At 40.3% G+C, this 21,118-nt stretch overlaps 1 protein-coding gene across 2 annotated transcripts in view; it reads left to right on the forward strand.

Moving 5' to 3' along the window:
• MEMO1 (mediator of cell motility 1) overlaps positions 1-21,118 on the forward strand; it is a 45,145-nt gene that overhangs the window by 15,757 nt on the left and 8,270 nt on the right. The window contains exons 4-8 of one of the 2 annotated variants that reach the window (XM_089669706.1): positions 2,923-3,035; positions 4,934-5,045; positions 8,337-8,479; positions 11,271-11,347; positions 20,614-20,718. In XM_089669706.1, coding sequence (XP_089525832.1) covers positions 2,923-3,035; positions 4,934-5,045; positions 8,337-8,479; positions 11,271-11,347; positions 20,614-20,718 — 550 coding nt within the window. The remainder of the gene's footprint in view (positions 1-2,922; positions 3,036-4,933; positions 5,046-8,336; positions 8,480-11,270; positions 11,348-20,613; positions 20,719-21,118) is intronic. The other variant, XM_089669707.1, reaches the window with a different exon arrangement.

Consider the following 21,118-nt stretch of genomic DNA (forward strand, 5'->3'; position numbering starts at 1 on the left):
GATCATCTGATATCAACATCAGGTGTAAGGTCCTTCATATGGCTCTTTAATCTGCAGGCAGCCCCAAGTTCTGTGTTTTCTTGGGCTTGTTAGTGGTTAAATGTATTGCCTACTCCAAGAAAAGTGTTTTCTACAGTCAATACAAAAATGCTACATATTAATGTAAATATTTAAAAATCTTTCTTAGAGGTAACATTTACACATACAAAGTTGGAAAAAGGATGAACGGGTAGGTTAAAAAAAATAGGTTGTTTTTTACAGCTTTGCTTTTCTGTGTTTAAAAACAAAAAAAGAAAGTGTGTGTGGACATTCTATTGTGGCTGGCTTTGGAAGCATGTTTCACTTTATCAGCGGGTCAGTCAAAAAACAGTGGCTTTAGGAATGTAATGAGTGAGCAGTACTGGCTGTTAGGGCATTTCAGACTTACACACACGTTTATTGGTTATATCCATCATTTTACCTCTAAACCTATGACTTGATATGTAAAAAATACTTTTTGTCTGCTTTGTAATGTGTTTTGGCTTATGCAAAAGCAGTTTTTAGCAATTACATTTTACAAACCAGCATGAATAAAACTGGGCGTGATCCCTTGATAACTGTTTACATGATTTAGTTGCTGGCCTCCTTCATTCCTTCAGCAGGCTAGCATGAGCATTTTTCCCTACAAGCCTGACTGATACATAGTTAACACTAAAAATAGGTTATAGCCCCAAAAAATCCAACCCAACAATTATTGCATTAATCTCCAAGCCGCATAAATATATTAAGTGGTTGTGAGTCACGCAAAGGATGAAATACACCCATCACCAAAATGCTATTGGCAAAAAAGGTTGAACATAAAATTTATGCTATTGAAAAAGTTTAAAATGGGAATGGAAGTTTAACCTTTTTATTGGGAATTAGCTTGATTGGCTGATTCAATGTGCTGCAGATTAAGATTGCTGTCAACAACCCATATTACGGAATAAAAGTATATCTAAACCCAAGAAAACAAATGGAATATATTGCTATTTACTATTCCTTATGTGGTGACTACATTCTATTTTCAGTTTTGTATTTTTAACACTTTTTCACCTGGTGATCCTGCCAGTAGCACACCAGCCTAGGGTGACTATGCTAACTTGCTGTACTGTATCTATGCAAGAGCTGTGTTACAAAAAAATGTTAGAACTACAGGACACCTCCCCCTCCTCTCTTCTTCAAAACGTAGTGGGAGTGGTGAACTGGGCAGGGTTATTCAGACTGCACAGTGCACAGGGCAGCACTGGATTCCTGGCACAATCAACAAATATATAGGCCTAATATAGATATACAGATATAATAGGTCTAAAAACCTACTGTAGAAATAGGAAGATTGTCCATGATTAAGCCCCGGGGACAGGACAAAACATGTTGAGCTCATGGCTTGGATGTATTGATCGGAGGCTGCTTTTTACCTTCTAACCACTCGGGCCAGGCAAGGTGTGCTATGACCAGGCTATCTCTTCCTATTTCTACAGTGAGATTTGGGTCTGAATGAACCTTTCCCCAACACTGCACCCTCACTAGTCAGCAGCATCCAATTCATTGGACCTCATCAGCCTGAGTGGGGGGCACTAAGCATTTATTGTGGGTCACAGGCCTAAAATCTTATCCCTGGTATCATCTTGTAGCTAGATGAAGAAAAACATAAAAATGCCCTGCAGATAAGGTACCAATGCCGCAGCTTTATCTTTAATCAAAGCAATGGCTTTATCTTAGAGCTCAGTACTTGCATATTAAAATTGGCTGCTATATCTTCAACTCACCACTAGATGTTATACTTCTCTTTAAAAAAAAAAAAAAATTCATGATGCTGATGTGAGAGATTATTTTATTTATGACAAGTTGTGTTTATTGTTGGCCAATGCTAAAATTATGTTCCAAACTTAGAGTTAAAAAAAAAAAATCCTTTCCGTTGTGCAATTAAGTCCTCAAATATCCATTTGAAATGGCAAGCAAAATAGCATTTCATGACCGCACATTACATTTCAAGATCCCGCACTTGATGTATGGGCTGGCACCTAACAACAAGGCACAGGTGAAAGAAATGGGTACATTATTTGTCTCTCCAATACTTCAAGGGGTTCCTATTCCTCAAGCTTCGGTGTTGGGTCTTTTTTTTTGTACTTTTCCCACCTTCCAATGTAAGAATATAATTTTAAGAAAATAGGATTCTTTAAGGATCCCTTGGAGAAAAAAAGCAGATGGGTACCAAAAAAGAACCTGGGAAGCTGTAAACTACATATTTCCCAATGTTGCTGCCACACAATCCCAAGGTCTTTAGAATTTGGTGTCACAAATAGAGCGGTTGGTTTCATGGGAGACTGGTTGTTAAGCTATATTTTGTATTTAGCAAGAACCAGAAAAGGTGTTTAGCAACCACCTGGATTGGGAAGGGGGGCGAGGGGTTGGGGGTCGGATAAATCTGTACAAAAAAATTGGTAGCCCTCTAGGAGAGGAGGGTTCTCGAGGGAGCTGGGGACAACTGTAGTTAATGGGGTCTCTGTATGTGGCTGGGGGGGTCTCTCCAGGAGGCTAGGGAATTTGCAGGGGCTGGGGAGCACTATGGGGGGCATTGGCAGGCACTCTGGAGACTGTGGGGCTCTGAGGAGCTCTGCGATAGGGGCACTGTGGGCCACTATAGGATATTCGGAGGCACTATTGATGGTTAGGGGATCTGTAGATAGCTGGAGGCCTGGGAAGAGTGAGATCACAGCCTAAAACACATCAACAAAGCTGTTTGAAAATTTTTACAGAGGTACAATGGGACAAAAAATTGTTTTAATTAGATTTGGATCTCACTGTTAGATTTTCTCGTCTTTATAAATGTGTCCCTGAAAGTGCAAGGAAAGATTTTATTTAGATTACTAAACAAATTTCTTCTCTTTTGCCCAAAAACAGGCGAAGAGTTTTCATTCTCGGTCCTTCTCACCATGTGGCTCTTTCTAGATGTGCACTTTCCACTGTGGATATATATAGAACACCCCTCTATGACCTCCATATTGATCAGAAAGGTATGGTTGAGAGCATCCTGGTCAGCCTAGCAACAGGGCTCTTGGATCATAAACTGGCTGAAGTGAATTAAAGAACTGTCAGATGACATGTTTTAGTTATGTGTTTCAACTATGAATTCAGCTGTTTGCTTACTATTAAACTTTCGCTCCCTTCATGGTGGAGGGTAAAAGATCCTAACCCCTCAACCGCTTTGCTTTCATATCATAGCAACTACATAGTGTATAAAGGTGGATTATACCTTGCGTGTTTTTTTTTTTTTTTTGTTTCTGTTTTGTTTTTTATGAAAGCAAAGCTAGTGCATAAAAGAAAAATAATTTTGTAAAATTTAGCTGCATTTCTTGCTATTACTGTGATCTACCAGCAAAGAACAACCCAAAATAAACTCTCCTGCTCCTGACGATTGGAGCAATACAGTATATGTTGTTGTTTGCGCCCATAATAGGGCCCAGAAACAATAGTGCATATTTTTTGTCCTACCTAAAACAAACTAATACTGACAGTACTAATTTTAAAAATGTTTTTTTTAATACCACTTAAAATACACCTTTGGAGTGCTGGTTCACATATATGCGGATTGGATGCGGTTTGATACGCATCCAATCTGTATGACATATCTGTTCAAATATGTCCTGTGCATTGGCATTGCGGATTGAAAGAGTCCTGCAAATGTTTGAGCAGTGCGGTCAGGTTCAGGTGCAAATTGCAGGCTATTGACTTCTATGGGAACATTTCAAAAACCGCACGTCATCAGTTGTGAACAGGATAAAATCCTGATGTAAACCTGACCTGAACCAATGAACAACTACTGTATTAGCTGTGAAACCTGAGGAACACCCTCTCCTCCAGACTGACACCCATCCTGACATTTTGATATTCGCATAATTCCTCTAAAGAGCCAGCCCACTATGTGCATCCGAGCTAAGGGCTTTTGGAGAGGAGTACTGCGGCAGGGTGCTCTGATGTTGCAAGGCGAATGAATAGCACAATAGCAGTCCCTCTAACCAGCCATGATCTGACTGCATTGCATAGAGAAGCAGAGACACAATGATGTTGTCACTGTGCCTAAAAATAAGGTTTGTAATAAAAATGAGTTTTACTTAAGAATGTAATGAGCTTGTTGATGTGGGGGGGGGGAGGGGGACGACCAGGGAAGAGTCAATATATCAGCAGATTAAACTTCAGCTTTAAATCATGTTTGATCATAAAGCAGCTTATTGTTTGATGTGATTTATCTCTAGTTGACCTGTCGATATTTCAGTTAATGTTCCAATAAAAAAAATTACAAGCATGTTGGGGAGCAGTCTTATTAAAATATGTGCAGAATCCATCGTTTCAAGCACCCTGGAAGATTGAGGAGATTTCTTCAGATTTTCCCTGTACCAGTCATTGACACAGGAATAAAATCCTGACAGAGGTTCTAAGCCTTCCCCACTCTATCCAAAAAAGTTTAAAAGGTTTTGTTTAAATTGGGCTTTAAGATCCTACAGTACACCTGTCTTCTCTGGTGTGTTGAATTAACACATGCCTAATATTATGGTTTGCACATTAACATTTATTGTATTAAGGAAGCCAATTTAATTGACCACAATGCTCAAAGAAATTTCTGATCCATTATTTTCTGACACATATAATGGATCCCTTGACAGTAACTCCATTTCCATATACACTGTCCCTTTGCCCTGCATGGTCAAGGTGACATTGTCTCTTTAGGAAAACCTTTTCATGCTACTTTTATGGAAAGAAAATGGTTACTAAAGCTCAGACGGCAATGAAAATGAGAGAAAACCTTGACTATAATTAGACCATGTTAATTCTGCTACATGGAAATGGTTGTCTGGGCATGTCACTAGTGTCCTTACATGGAAAATAAAGCCTATTGTGTTTTGGATGTTTTCAGTTTACGGAGAGTTGTGGAAGACTGGAATGTTTGAGCGAATGTCAATGCAAACAGATGAAGATGAGCACAGCATCGAAATGCATCTACCTTACACTGCTAAAGCAATGGAAAGGTGTGTTTTTATTACTGTTGTATGTAATTCCATTCAATATGGATGTGAATTGATTTCTTCCCCTGAGAACACCACCCACTTACTTTGTATAGAAAGCAGGTTTTTGCAGGCTGATGTAGCAGTATCGTTCACCTCCATGTCCCCCCACCTCCCACTCCTTCTCCATCAATCCCAAAGAAAGCACTTGCCACATCCAGTATTATGCATGATAGATGGTTACTAAAGAGTAAGTAGTAAACTGGAAACGATATGAAGCTAATGCAAATCAAAGAGATAAACATCAGCCAATGTCTGTGCCGAACCAGTACAAAATTAAAATTCGTTATTCTCCACAAGAACAAGTATCGGTGATCATGCCATAATGTCTGTGAGCACCACGTGAACACAGTGATTTTAAATGTGGTGTGAGTTCCACCAAGATGTTTTATCTGAGTTCCAGTGAGCACATTACAATAGTCGTAAAGGCAGAAGGGTTTTTTTTTTACCTTCGTGTACTCTGCATTACGGTAAAAAAAAACCCTGCTTTTAGCTTCTTCCCCAACCTCCCCTTATACTTGAGCCCAGTCTTGCTCCAGCTCTGTGCCTGAGAGCAGCAGTTCTCTCTCTCATCCCTCTCTTTACTGGACATTGAGGTAGTATTTAGATCCTGCTCTTGTCAATCACAGGCGGGGCTGAGCTGTGCTGTGTTTGTCAATGGACACACACAGCCTGGTTTGCAATCATGCCTGAACAAGTAACCCGATAGCAAGTCACACTGAAGAAAGCCAGGAGCGCTGGCAGGGGACCCCAGAAGAGGAGGATCTGGGATGCTCTGTGCAAAACCATAACACAGAGAAGGTAAGCATGATATGTTTGAATAATAAAAAAAATCCTTTACATTCAATTTAAATGATTTACGGCAATGAAAGTGTGAAATATGTAACAGAACCTCAGTTATTTGGCTTTCTTTTTCTCAGGGGGTCAAATAGAGGTACATTGGTTTCCAGGTTTTTAGGGGATCTTATTAATGCTTTGTACATTGGATATTTCTTGTCTTGAAACTTCAGCATACCATATTTATTCAGGAGTGCTTTAGAGGGACATTTTTAAATGTTCTAAGTTTATGTCCAGCCAAAAGGTTTGTGATGTGTTTTTTTTTTTTTGTTTTTTTTTTTGTTTTATTTCTGCTTATTTCTTCAGTTTTGAATAGAGTGGGGAAGGATTAATACCACTGCTGTGTTTTACTGCTATCTGGACCACTTTTAATAAAGATTTTCCCCTCACTTCTTCCTGTTCTGCTGGCAACCGTTTCACCAGGTAGAAAGTGGGGGTAAACTTTAAATGTACTATTTTAATGTCTGTGGTGCCATTGATTATTTGCTACTTGTATATAATTTATAAAAGTACTTGTTTATAATTTTGTAAGAATGTCATTCTGAATAAAAGACCATAATGTAGTATAAGTGTGATTCCTGAGTATTCCATGGTGCACATAAGGTTCAGGAGGTCAACATCTTCAATATAAAGCCGAGATCAAGACTACGGGGGTATGTCCTAATACTAGCATTGGGAAAGTTAACCTTAGAAAGTGTTTTACGTAGAGTAGTTGATATTTGGGATAGACTAGAGCAGTATTTGTCGTCTTGGTGAATTTTACCATGATTGGGACAAACCCAAGTCTATACTCAAACTAAGGGCCAATTCACACTACATGCGTTTCGGTGTGCTTTTTTTCTGCATCCAAAATGCAGAGAAAGTAGGTTATTTAGTTGTCAATGTCATAGTTCACATCAGTACTTGCAGTTCCAGTGCATTTCAGTTGCAGAAAAAAAGTAGAACATGCTGCATTTTTATTGTGCACAGAACTGTACTGGAATGTGGTAAAATGCACTGGTGCTCACATGTCCCTATTTAAATTGAACAAAAAGGGAGGGAAAAAATTAACTGGAATGCAAAAAAGCGGCAAAAGCGCACAGAAACGCACCCGGAATGCGTTTGGACTGTGTTTCTATAGTGTGAACCGGCCCTAAGAGTTTTAGAAAAATGTAAAAAAGGGCTGGGTTGCAGCAAACTGTCTTTTTTTTTTTTTTTTTTTTTTGCCATCTCTTCTGTGCAGGCTTTTTTTTAGTTTATGGCTTGCAATACAAAGTACTTCCAGGGCTGGGTTCAAGGATGGAGTGGAAAGAGGGGAAACTGCTTGCAGGTGGAAAAGACACTGGCCTTGCTGGTTTGGCATGAAATTTAATTGTGGATGCATAATTTAAGGAATGGTAGCTTCAAAAAAGTAAAATGGGGGGGGAAAGTTCTTTTGAAATCTGCAGGGTAGCAAATAGCCAGGTTTAATGAGATGTGTGCCACCTCTTCTATTGTGTGGTGTTCTTTCCGATTTACACTTTTGTTACCAGAAAGTGTGGCCTTTGCTATACTTTCCACCTTCCAACAGGGCACTTGCAGTTCTCTTAAACACAAGCTTCATTGGGAATAGTTAGAAGATCCTCTGTCACGATTTATTGTCTGTGTTGGGAAGATTCACCCCTCTATTTATACTGGTCGCCATTGTCACTGAAAAAGTGAAGCGTAATCCAGTATTTTAGTTGTTCCCAGAACATGAGTTAAAGGAAAATCTTTCAGTTCGGGGGGTGTCACCTGTTCAAATGTCATATTTCACGTCCTGTTGCATCTCTCTCTGGAACATGAAGTACAGGAAAATTTCCCCAATGGTACACACAACATCAAATAACATGTCTGGGGTTAAAGCCATTATCTACTTTATCCAAAATAGTTTAGGCTACACATCTACTTTAGGACTCAATCCCTCAGCACTGTTCAAAACTTACAGGAAATTGCACCCATAAGAAAGCGCACTCACACCAGGAGCCAACCAGGTAGCTTTGATGGGTTAAAAAATCATCAGGGAAGTACCACTGAGAATTGCCATTCAGATTGCCACCTCTACATCTAGAAACCACTGGATTTTAATAGTGTAGTTAGCAGGGGCGGACTAACCATTTGTAAACTCGGGCGCTGCCCGAGGGCCTGGGGTCAGTGGGGGGCCCCACGAGATGCCCCTGGTACCTTTTTCATAGGCTTTTTTGAGTTTGGGCAAGGACACGGGCCCCATGATCCCCTATTGCCCGGGGGCACCATGATTTGTCAGTCTGCCCCTGGTAGTTAGATTCTAATTTGTTTCTCTGCATTTTTGCATGATCCCTTTTCTGTCCCATCCTATTCTGCAGTTGATACATTTTCCTTTATTGCTACAATTATTATTCACTCAAAATAACTTTTGTTTCCTCTTTTCTCTCTTTTCAGCCATAAGGATGAGTTTACCATTGTTCCTGTGTTGGTCGGAGCTCTTAGTGAATCAAAGGAACAGGAATTTGGAAAACTTTTTAGCAAATACTTAGCAGATCCTTCTAACCTTTTTGTAATTTCTTCAGATTTTTGCCACTGGGGTAAGTATTCTTTCAGTCAGCTAAAGCATTTTTATTAAAGAAAAAAAAAAGTTCCAGTATTGGTCCATACACAGTAATTTCTGTTCTAAATGTGTATCTTTACTCTTAAGTTCGTGCCCCTTACATGGAATAAGCCTAATTGATACCACTGCAGATAAAATCTGGATTAAATGCCAGTCCACGCTTCTATAACTGCTCTTGTGTGATTGTTAATTTTGCTATTACAAAAGGCAGGATCCTTCTTTAAACTTTGAAGGACTAAGCAACAGGTTTCGTTTAGTAGCCAGCAGCATAATCTTGCCTTTCTTTCACCCTCTTGCCTCTTCATTCAGCTGCCAGGAGCAAAAAAAGGCCCCATGTAAGCAACAAGCTGCTGGTGCCACAGTTCACACAGCCCTGTGGGACTATCTGTACAACAGCACTGTTTGGCTCATTATGAGGTCAAATGAAGTGAGTTACATGCTTCTTTGTACCTGGATGTACTAGGTATGTCCTTCAACACCCAGTAGTGAACAGAGTAGCAGGGAAGTGAAGGAAAAGTACAGAGTGTATATGATAAAGGTATATTTGAGGATTAAAGCAAACCTGTTGCTTTGCCCTGAATGAGAATAGCAAGTACAGGTTAGATATAATATTAAAAAGTGTTTGAGTTGGCTCCACATAATCAGTTTTTTCTGTAATATAAACATTAGGGTTTTAATGTACCACCTTGCTTTACTTGGAGTTTCAGACTTGTGGAAAAAAAATCTAGAATGGCAAGTTTTGTCAGTTATATGTTAGTCTGGTGGTGCTGGAAGGACTGAAGTGTGCCACTGCGTTCTCTATTCCAAGATCTTTGTGGGGGTTTTTTTTGGGGGGGGGGTTTGTGTAGGTATCTCCAGCTTTACCATACCCTTACAATTCCAGAAAAACTTTTCGACCTAAAAATGGAATTGGTCCCACTGGTAGCTCAATCTCTGTGTAAGGGCTTCCTAACCAAAGAATATAGAACTCTAATTGCATGGTCCACCAGTCCCACTTTACTTTCATGTAATGATGAATGGACACAGGATTTCGGTCAAACTACAGATGAGCAGTGGCGGGGAATGCTACAAAGGCTACCTCAGATGTCAATATCCCCTTCTTGATGCCAACACAGCTATTTCTGTTACGTAGGGTGTACCATTTCAGAGACTCTCCCCTGTGCCCTAGATGTGTTTCCGGACAGGAGAATCAATACATGTTCTGGAAATTCCAAAACTGGTTTGTTATTGGCAGGAAGAGTTTGATAATATACCAATGTGTGTGTGTTTGTATACACGTTTGTATGGATTCCCATATCCTTGTGTATTGTGTTCAATGAGAAATGAGTATTGTTTTTTTATTAGATGACGATGCTCTCAGCTGATGCAACCAATTGTAGAATGGAGTTCCACATTTTTGCTGCTCTAATATAAACCACTCCATATGCAGTTTAAAGTGGAGCTCCAGGCTCTCCCCAAAAAAATAAGTCATCAGCTACAGTTACTGTAGCTACTGACTTTTAATATAAGGACATTTACATGTCCAGTGATCCAGCGATGTCCTCACCCGAGCCGATTCTTCAATCTGCTTTGGGTGCAGGTGCCCGCATCTTAAGTACTTACATCTTAACTGGCAGTGAAGCCTTGTGTGAAGCGCTTTGTGAATTGTCCCACAGTCTTCAGGGACATGTGAAGTGCCCCAGAAGGCTGCGTGGGGATTGAAGGGGGGCGGCAAACTTCCTGCTCAGATCGCCACGGCGTATCTGACTGGGAGTGGGTATCAAAACCTTGTACCCGCTCTCTCTCCCCTCTGAAAAGTGGCAAATGTGGCAGTGGAGGGGGGGAGGATACAAACAAGAGGAACTTTCCCTCTTGGGTGAGGTTCTGCTTTAAGATTAAATTGCTTCTGGCTCAGCTTAATGTGCCTTATATTAAAAAGTTTTTCCACTACTGAAATGTTTGTCCCCTCTCAAGTGCCTCTTTTCCATGAAAAATAGGTTTAATTTCTGTAATCTTTCCTCATAATTTAGGTCCTCCATCCCCCTTACTAATTTAATTGCCCTAGAAAGCTTAAAGGATAAGTTCACCTTCAGAACATGTTACATGTTTCACCCATTTTTAAGGTGGAAAATTTAACCTGTTCCAGCATCTGGTGAGCACTCTTCGTCCATTAATCTTCCTGCTCTCAGGTAACTGCTTTCCTGTACCTTGTACATTGACTGCTATCCTGAAAGTCTGCCCAAGCCTGAGATTGCACCCCTGATCTGTTTGTTGCAATGCTCTGCAGGCTCCTTTTAATAAATAATGCACTTTTTTTTTACTTGCAAATAAAAAGTGCATTTTTTCTTTTGTTTTTTTGAAAAGGTCAACTTATCATTTAACCTAAGCTCTCAAATTTTAAAAGGATATGATATTTGGAGAATGATCAACAAGGTTGTTGAGCCATTCCTCTTGTTAATGTGAATTGGTTATTACTGCTACCCATTATTAATGAGAGCAGCAGGGATGGTAATTGAGGTCTTCCTGTTGTCAAAGCTTAACACTATGAGTGGAATTATGGTTTCTGGCTTGATACTTGTGCTCATGAATACAATTGTGCTTTGAGAATAGAACATTACTAGTACCAACTGGACCTTGTATAGTGAGGTGGCCTGGAGTAAATATGCAGTGTCCCCTGTATGGATTTTGATATTGTATGCCCAAGATGAACTGAGTTCCCATTTGCATTTTTAACCACTGTGTGAGGATTCTCAATTTTTATATAAACTTTTTTTTTTTTTTTTTTCCAGGTCAGCGATTTCGTTATACATATTATGATGAATCTCAAGGAGAAATATATAGATCAATTGAAAACTTAGACAGAATGGTAAGCAGTGTGTTTGTTTTTTTTTTATCTTTTGATGTACAGAATGGTTTTATTTCCTATCAAATATGATTTTTTAAGAAATTTTAGAATAACCTTATTGGTAATAAATTAAAATTCTAAGCATGTGACTTTCACTGCCTATTAGTGAAATAATTTACATTTTAGGATTTGACACTGTCTGCCCCTGTACAGTGAGATGTGCAAGCAGCTGACGGAACTCTTGCGCCTGCACGTTAGTGACTTCATCTTGGCCTGGCCAATAACAGCCAGGCGCCCAAAGATGTCAGCGGTCGCCGGAGAGTTCTAAACAGCACATCGCTGGATTCAAAGTAAGTATAGTTCAACTTTGACGTCTTGAAAATGTAGTCTGCGGTAACAACAAATCTTTCATTAGGTTTGTAGAAAGGGCAACCTCATGACTACCCCCATATACACGTTGCAATGATTGAGTGGATCTACAAAAATGCAGCAAGTTTTCAGCCCAGTTAAATTATCATCCGTGGTACTTGATGAATCCCTTGGGGCACAGAATTGAAAAGCACCTGAACTTTACCAAAGCATCCTGATGATGGGGATGACAGTAGAAGTATGACACTTAAAAGAAGGGGTGTCCGGCTTTACCCCACATTTATCCACAAGATATAAGCAGGAAAGGCTGTAAAAAAGGTGAAAGCCAAGAACACAGTAAGCCAAGTTTGACATTTGGACAAACTTTGAGACATGCTACCAATTCAGGCACCAAATCTAGTCAAAATACGAGCGGAGGCGAGGACTGGTGAAGCAGTTAGAAGTTCCAAATCTTACTCGATCACTTTTTAAACCTAGGGAGTGTTGAATGGAGGAGGGGTGAGCAATTAAGGCTATATATGTGAATGAGCTTGGCTGGAATCTGTATCCCCTAAATATTGAATCGCTGAATCACTCCCAAAGGAAGGCTAGTGTCGAGTGGAATAGAATTATTGGCATTAACTTTAAAGTACTGAAAGATGGTACATTTCTGAAAAATAGCACAAATGTTGATAGTTGGGTTGGACCCATAAAGGAAGAGGTTGTCCTCCATATAGTCCTATCTTATGGTGATTGTTACCAAATCTGGATTTGTATAGACCCCTTGGATAGAGGAGTTATTGCTGAAGTCTCTGGCTAAATGTTTTATAGCCAAGATGTAAGGCAAGAGGGCCTAATAGGTACCATTCTAAATCTCAACCAGGTCAGAGGGAGATATTGACATGGATTCTTGCTGAATGGGAGTCAGAGAGAGTCATTGTTTTATTGAGTATAGATGGGGGCAGGCCTGATTTGTAGGACTGTTGCCTGGAGTTGATCCCTGCTCACTGTCACTGGGAGAGGGGGAGAGACTGCAGCTGTTGAAACATTACATATTTCACCCTAAATACGAGTGGAATGTGTAACATGTTCAAAGAAGTGAACTTGTCCTTTAAAGAGTAACTCTACTTTTGTTGAGGGGGGAAAAAAACATTCCCCTCTGGGTGATTTGTACAGTAATACCTCAGTTTACGAATGCCTCAGTTAACGTAGTTTTCGGTTTACGAATGAAAATCCATTGAAAATAATGCCTCAGTTTTTTACAAATTTTTTTCACAATACGAAGTGTATGTCAGTGCTGATTTTTGAATGCAATTGCCAGATTTTTTTTTTCTTTACTATAGCTCACAGAATTAGCTGTCATTTTCCCTGGAGTTAACGGAAACGGTTTCTTTTAAGAAACTAAAAGGAAACATTGTTTCTCTTAACTCAGGAAAATAAACTAAAAGAAAACTTTCTTTCTTTTAGCTGGGGGGAAAGTGACAGCTGAATTTCTGAGCTACAGTGAAGAAAAAAAAAGCGGTAAGTACATTTAAAAACCTGCACCATAATAAATAAACCGCGTGTGGTCCCCCCTTCCATCCATACCAAGCCCTTCGGGTCTGGTATGGATTTTGAGGGGAACTCCCACGCCAAAATAAAAAAAAATGACATTGGGCCCCCCCCCCCAAAATCCATACCAGACCCTTGTCCGAGCATGCAGCCCAGCAGGTCGGGAAGGGGGGGGGGGACAAGCGAGCGCCCCCCCATCTTCCCCTCCTGAACCATACCAGGCCACATGGGGGGTGCTTTGGGGCAGGGGGGGCTCCCCACAATCCTGGGACAGGGGCCCCTTCCCCACAATTCCTGACCGGTGATTGTGGGGGTCTGTGGGCAGGGGGCTTATGGGAATCTGGAAGCCCCCTTTAACAAGCCCCTAGATTCCGCCCCTCCTCCCCATGTGAGTATGGGGTACATGGTACCCCTATTCATTCACAAAAAACAAAAAAAGTGTAGTGTGAAAAAAGACAGGACACAGTCTTTGACAAGTCCTTTATTAAAAGAATGTCCCCTGCAGTAGATCCAACGTCAATCAAGATGCCTGCCGTCACCCCACATGGGGCGGGGCCACTCGGGTGATGTCCCCGGGTGGCCCTGCCCCTACAGCGCATGCTGAAGCACACAGTGCGCAGAAGTCACCAACTGTCTGCAGAGTCAGTAGCTAAAAACCTCCAAACTTCTTGTGGCCTTCAGATTAGCACAACAACAGTGCGTAGAGAGCTTCATGGAATGGGTTTCCATGGTCGAGGATCTGCATCCAAGCCTTACATCACCAAGTGCAATGCTAAGCTTCGGATGCAGTGGTGTAAAGCACGTTGCCAATGGACTCTAGAGCAGTTGAGACATGTTCTCTGTAGTGACGAATCACGATTCAATGTCTGGCAATCTAATGGTCGTGTCTGGATTTGGTGGTTGTCAGGAGAACTGTACTTGCCTGACTGCATTGTGCCAAGTGTAAAGTTTTTGGTGCAGGAGGGATTATGACATGAGGTTTATTTTCCAGGGTTGGGCTTGGCGCCTTAGTTTCAGTGAAGAGACCTCTTAATGCATCAGCATACCAAGTCATTTCGGACAATTTCATGCTCCCAACTTTGTGGGAACAGTTTGGGGATGGCCCCTTCCTGTTCTAACATGACTGCACACTAGTGCACAAAGCAAGGTCCATAAAGACACGAATGAGCAAGTTTGGGGTGGAGGAACTTAACTGGCCTGCATAGAGTCTTGACTTCAACTCGATAGAACACCTTTGGAATGAATTAGAGCGGAAACTGCAAGCCAGACCTTCTCGTCCGACATCAGTGCCTGACCTCATAAATGCGCTTCTGGAAGAATGGTTAAACATTCCCATAGACACTCCTAAACCTTGTGGACAGCCTTCCCAGAAGAGTTGAAGCTGTTATAGCTGCAAAGGGCGAGGCCAACTCAATATTGAACCCTACGGACTAAGACTGGGATGCCATTAAAGTTCATGTGCGTGTAAAGGCAGGCGTCCCATTATTTTTGGTAATATAGTGTATATATACACACTATATTGTGTATAATGAGCTGCAACATATTACATTTTTTAGTTTTGGGTTTAATACTGCTCTAGGGCCAGTTCACACCATGAATAAGAGAGGGTAGCGGTTCATAAATACGCTGTATCACCCAGTATATGGTTTCTGCCCAGTAACCAAAAAACATGCATACAAAAGAGGGGTTGTGAAAAAGATTCACAGAAAAGTGGTTACATCATGGACAGAATGCTCCCCTTGGTGCCTGTGCTCCGTTCTCCCCTTGGGTTATGGGTAATTTCATCAATATATGGTGCCTATTATTAGCCATTACTGCATAGCGCTGTACAGTATTATACCTGATGGTACAATTTTTTTGACACACCCCCTGCTGTGGTGTAACCAATGTGTTGGTGCTGCAAATGCACTAGACAGGTTTCTGTCATTGCTTATGCAGCACATCTATATTAAGACTGGTCTTGATGTTGCTTTTATGTGATTTTAGGTCTGTGTGTATTATCTCATACTGAGGTGATGGTGAACCAGGGTATTTACCCTATTGTCTATAACTATTGTGTAATAAAGCATAATTTTTTGGGAATTATTCTGAGTATCGCATTCTGTCCATGATGTAACCACTTTTCTGTGAATCTTTTTCACAACCCCAGTTCACAGCATGCCTGCATCTGAAACGTACAGGAATGCGTTGTGCATTTCTATGCAATTCAAACCGCATGCAAAACACACATTTGCAATCTCAAGCGGGTGTCAGTAACAAGTAAAGACACCCCAAACAGTGTTTTTTCCCTGTACCTACATGCACCAGATCACGTTATCCGGCTGCAGTAGTGTATGCTCTACTTTTGGTGCAATGCGATTTCAGCACATTTAAAATGAATGGGCTGAAATCTCAGTGCACAGAACCGCATGTGAGTTGCACAGGAACGCACGTCTTCTTTTTTTCAAAAAATTGTGACAAAATTACAACTTCAAAAAAAAATATGCATTGACTCTTACTCTAAATACCTTGGACTGTCTACTTTCCAAAAAAGGATTATTTGGGGGATATTTGTACTTTTCTGGCATTTTAGGGCCTCAAGAAATTAGATCAGCCGTCAATGCATCAGGATTGATCAATTTTCAGAGATATATAAAACTATATCCTAGTTTGTGGACTCTAACTTTCCTACAAACTAAATATTCTACACTGATTTAGGTGTAGCAGGATACATTTTAGCCTAAATGTATGAAGAAAGCTTTATTCGCAAAATTTTATAACAGAAACAAACTTTTTCTGTTCATTTTTGAAAAAAATAAAATCCCTAGTGGTGATTAAATACCACAAAAAGAGCTTTTTGTGTGAAAAAAAATTATTTTTTTTTATACGGCACAGTATTGCATGACCGTGCAATTCTCATTCAAAGTCTGACGGCGCTGAAAGCTGCAAAACTGGCCTGGGAAGGAAGGGGGTAAAAGTGTCCAGTATTTAAATGGTTAAGAAATTTGACAATGTTTGGGGATCGGGGTGATATGGGCTTCTTGTGCTGTCTGAAAAAGGATGTGTTTGGTGATACAGCATTAATGGTGTCCTTTTTAGGATAGGTTAGAGGTGATCCTTAAAAATGTTTCAGAAGGCTTATACCCATCATACCCAGGGCAGGAGAGAAGAGATAGTATATTTAGTAGAAAAGGGAGCTGAAAGATTTTCAAATGTGAGTTGGGACTCAATATATAGCATGATATAGTATGAATCACTTCTGACAAGTTTTCCTGACACCAAGGGAAAAAAGGTGACATGGGAGGGAGCCCCAGCTCTGTTCCTGTGTGCTGTGTGAAGGGGGTGTGTTCCTTCCCTCCAATCAGCTGTCAGAGCTCTCCTCACTGATCTCTGCAGTGTGTAACTTCGGCTGTCTGCCCCTTTTTTTTCTCAGTGCTCAGAAAGCTGTATAAATTATAGATTTTGATTGTATGTAGAGCAACGATTGCTGAGGTACAACTTATGTAGGAGGATTTGTTTCATCTGTGTATCACCTGAGGCAAGACACTTCACTTGGTACATGTAAGGATTTACAACCACTTTAAAGTGGAACAAATGTCCCTCTGTCAAAAACTGCAAGCAGGCAGGCTCTTTTTTGTGTTTCTCTTCTGCAATAAAGAAAACCTACCTGCCTGCTTGCAGTCTTTTTTGCAATGTACACTGAGTGGTGCAAGCATTATGGTGTCATCCCACATTGGCCAATGAAGATGACTGAAGACCGACACCCAGCAGAAGATGCCGGCGAGGAATGCGGACCATTGAAGGAACGGTAAGTTTAGCAACGCTTTACAAAGTGTATGGAGAGTGGCAGGATTTGAGCAAGTTTGTGGTCCTGTCCCTTGTCTGTTCCAGTGTAGGAAGGTCAGAAAAAAGTGTAGAGATCTTTTGACGAGATAGATATAAAATTATGGCCTTTTCATGCCACTGCCATAACAGAACCACTTCCAGCTGGTCCGCTTTGTATGCCCTATGTTGACTGCATTCCCTTCCTCTCTGAGCTCATGGTCGTTTAAGTGACCATGAGCATATAACAGAAGAGTGCCCCAGAATCTTCTCACTAATAAATAGCTGTGACCACTAATTGGAACCCCACCCCATCACTGCACCATGTGTTCCCTACCTGCCAGCTTCACCCAACCCTGTTCTGCATTCGAATCCCCTCCCACTGTGCTTGCTTGCTCATGACTAGTGCACTATGAAAGTATACTTCGTATATATCGCATGCATTTTTAGTGCAAGTTGCTCATTTACAGTTTGCATACCTTCTATCCAAAAATTTACAAATATAAACTCAATTCAGTTTTATCTTTTAGTTGAATTTTTGTAAGTTGCTTTTATGCGCACTATTAATAATTTTAATCAATTAAAAAAAAAGTGCTTGATAACCGTATACCTTTTTAAATAAATGAATCATATGTGAAAAGTCCATAAATGGTCCATGTGTTAATAAATGAATATGAACAGTAAAGTCCCACGTGTATGTGCAGTTGTAATCGCTTCACAAGGAAGAATTTGTGCAGGAAAAATATACATAACTCATCCATTAGTAATAGTGCACGCTTTAATATGCTTAAAAAACTCCACCACCAAGAATCACCAATGATAGAGGCCTCTTACCAGATCCGTTGGGACCATAAGATTATAAATGGTCAAATGCTCCTTCGGCAATTCCCAATATAGGATCAGCCAGCCTACCTCTTTCATCAAATCGCCCAGTCTGCCATCATCTCTGGAGGCTCCAACAGCTTAGTGCACATTTAATTAAAACCTGTCAATATCCCAGCGAAGGGCTTTACCTTGCTTTGTACCTGGTGGAGGCAGGAGTGCAGCCACAGCAAGGAGCAGCTTACGGAGGAGGTTTCAGCAGACCAGTCACATGGAGCAAGGGAACCGGGTGAGGATGGTGTCTCCTGTGTGTGATGGTGGAGGAGGGTGATGGGTGGATGGAGGAAGGATGGATTGGATATGTGCACTAATAATGATTTTAGTACATAAATGGTTTTTATCCAAACATTTGCAACCATTGCGAGATGTACAAAATCAGGTCTGGTGCTTTCAGAAAATGTATGGTTTGGGGTATTTTCAGTGCTTTCAAAGCTAAATAAATATAGTGAAACATGATGAAGTGAAAATTGTAAAAATGTTCTGGCCACCTGAGGTTAAAAGTGGAGGGCAGGACCCGGCAAGGAAAGGGTTGAAGGATGCTCATACGCAAGGTACATACAATGGGCTATCCAATATTCGTACATTACCTCTTGGCATTTGCAAATTAAAGATGTTGCAAGATACTTCTTAATTGGAAGCCACCTATGCCCTGAAAATAAATATGAACATTGCTTAACAGTAACTTTAACCACTCTACATAGCTAAAACCTACAGAATGTTGCTTCATCATGAAAAGGTTCAATTACATTGGTTATGAAGGAGTTGAAGAGGGGCTATTTTGTCTTTGTAAATCCAGTTTTGATCTTTGTATTTGATGATGTGCCAGGTGAGGTTGTTTAAACAGCTGTGAATCATTCATAACAATTGTAGGTCACACATGGAGCCTGGGATATTACTGCGGTTTGGGCAATGAAAGTAATCTTTAGTTTGCAGAGTAAGGTTTTGGCTAGCTTTTGAGACGTAAAAGTGTTGGCAAAAGAATATTTTTGTGTGCTTTTCCAATGTGGAATACAATTCCTCCTCCTCCCCCCTACTTTTTTTTTTTTTTTTAAATTTCATGTGGACCCCAAGGTAGTTTATGCAATAATGTGCCACTGTACAGTGCACCACATATTAGCACATTGTGACAGACCTACCTGTCAATTATGTCCTCCAGCACTGCAGGTCCCAGGCACTTCCAGCTTTTCCCGGTCTTCCTTCCAGGTTTTTCTCTCATCTTTGTGTCCTACTCCTAAGCATCCAAAGGAATGCTTGGAAGCTGTTAGGGTATACCTCAAATTTACTGCAATCAGACCCTGCTTCAAAGTCCACTATTGCATGATTGCATGAAGCAAAATCTTGATGGCAAGAGTTTACATTCTCAGTGAGATCTCCTGCACCCATTCCACCAGGTTGGTGGGAGTTTCTGGGGCATTTTGGCACCAAGTCTCTGTAGGCCACTTTTGCAAGGCCACCATCTGGTCTTCTGTTCTAATTTTTCAAAAGGTTTACCAAATGGCCTTCCCATCTTCAGCTGATGTAGCTTTTGGCCATAAAGTCCTTGCAGCGGCACTGTTGGGTTGCCTCATTGTTGCCTGCTATTCCTATTCATTGCTTGGGGACATCCCATGGTGTGTGAATATTCTGCCTGTAACCTGTACTAAGATAAAAGGAATTTTGAATTGCCTGTAAATTCCATGTCTTGGAGTACATGCCACAGGCCACCCTTCCTTTCCTTGGTTTAGTCTACATTGCTTGCTACAAAACTGAGGACTCACGGAGTGGTGTAGGGTTATAGGGGTGGCACCCAGGGTACATGTTCTCGCTTATAAGCATGAAAAGTATGTTCTGAAATTAGTAGTTTATTGTTTGAAAGTAGATTGAAGTCATTTTTAAGAACTAATAAATAGCACATAACTGATTTTTTTTTTTCTCCATTTATGTCCTCTGACAAAAACTGTCTATATACTCAGGGAGAAAAGAAAAATCTTAACTGATTCCTTCATCCATGCTATACAACCTGGATCAATAAATCTCCCACTGTAGCTGTTGTGTTCTAACAGCTGTCACAAAGTTTCCTACCAGTTTCTTTAATTGTTAAAGTGATAGTAAACTTAGGTTAAAAAAAAAAAAAAAAATTCTCCCTGCAAGGTAAATGCATAATGTGCTAGTATGCATCACATACTAGCACATTATGAAAAACTTGACTGAAAACGAAGCCCTTCAGCGTTGCGCTGTCACCACTGCAGAGGCTTCCATCTTCTCCTGGTCTTCCTTCTGGGTTAGTAGGCATGTGGACAGAAGCCGCGGCATGCCGTTCCTTCATAGTGCATGATTTTGGTGACGTAACTGGCTGCCAAGCAAGCTAATATCTCCTAAATGGTGCACATTTAGGATATATTCATTTTACCTACAGGTAAGTTTTATTATAAGATTATCTGTAGGTACAAATAAATATCAGGAGTTTACTACCACTATCCAGAATGGGTTGAAATTCAAACCGTGTTTGATAAGCTTAACATATAGTATGAGATAATAAGTACAACTAAATTCTTTTTTCTTTTTTTTTTGTTAAAGATGGAAAAAATTGTGGAAAGTGTCTTAGAATTAGCAAGGGCCCTTTGGTGAATTCTTATAAATAATTTACCAGTCCACAAAGCAAGATGTAATTTTTTTTTTTTTTTCTACACCTTTATCTTTTACAGACTTTTTTGCTTCCTTTTCAGGGTATGAGTATTATAGAACAACTAGATCCTGTGCCATTTAGTAATTACTTGAAGAAGTATCATAATACTATATGTGGAAGACACCCTATTGGGGTGTTATTAAACGTGAGTATCATTTTGTTTTATAACCTATTTATCAGCATCTTATTATTCAGTAAATCTACGCTGTTGGCAGTTTCTGTTATACTCTAAATCCTAAAACAGTCTGAGGTTTCAGAGACCTATATCTTTCCCTGCAAAAATTAATGAAAAACTTGATCTGTATTTCTGTATATTGAAACGATTCCAACTCTTCATTACAGCATTAGTATGTTTCCATCAGATTTCAGCCAAGTATTTCTTATCTGAATTTCCTTTTGAGATTTATTAAATGTGAACTACAAGCCTTTAGATAATCTGGAGACCATTGTTTAAATTAATAGTTTGTTGAATTATGGGAGTCTTGGGCAATGTTTCATATGGTTTATCTGTAAGCTAGAAAGGCAGAAGCAGCAAATCTTTTTTC

Source organism: Staurois parvus, unplaced genomic scaffold, assembly GCF_062004578.1.
Source record: "Staurois parvus isolate SC_StPar_1 unplaced genomic scaffold, SC_StPar_1.0 ptg000081l, whole genome shotgun sequence".
NCBI classification, from domain to species: domain Eukaryota; kingdom Metazoa; phylum Chordata; class Amphibia; order Anura; family Ranidae; genus Staurois; species Staurois parvus.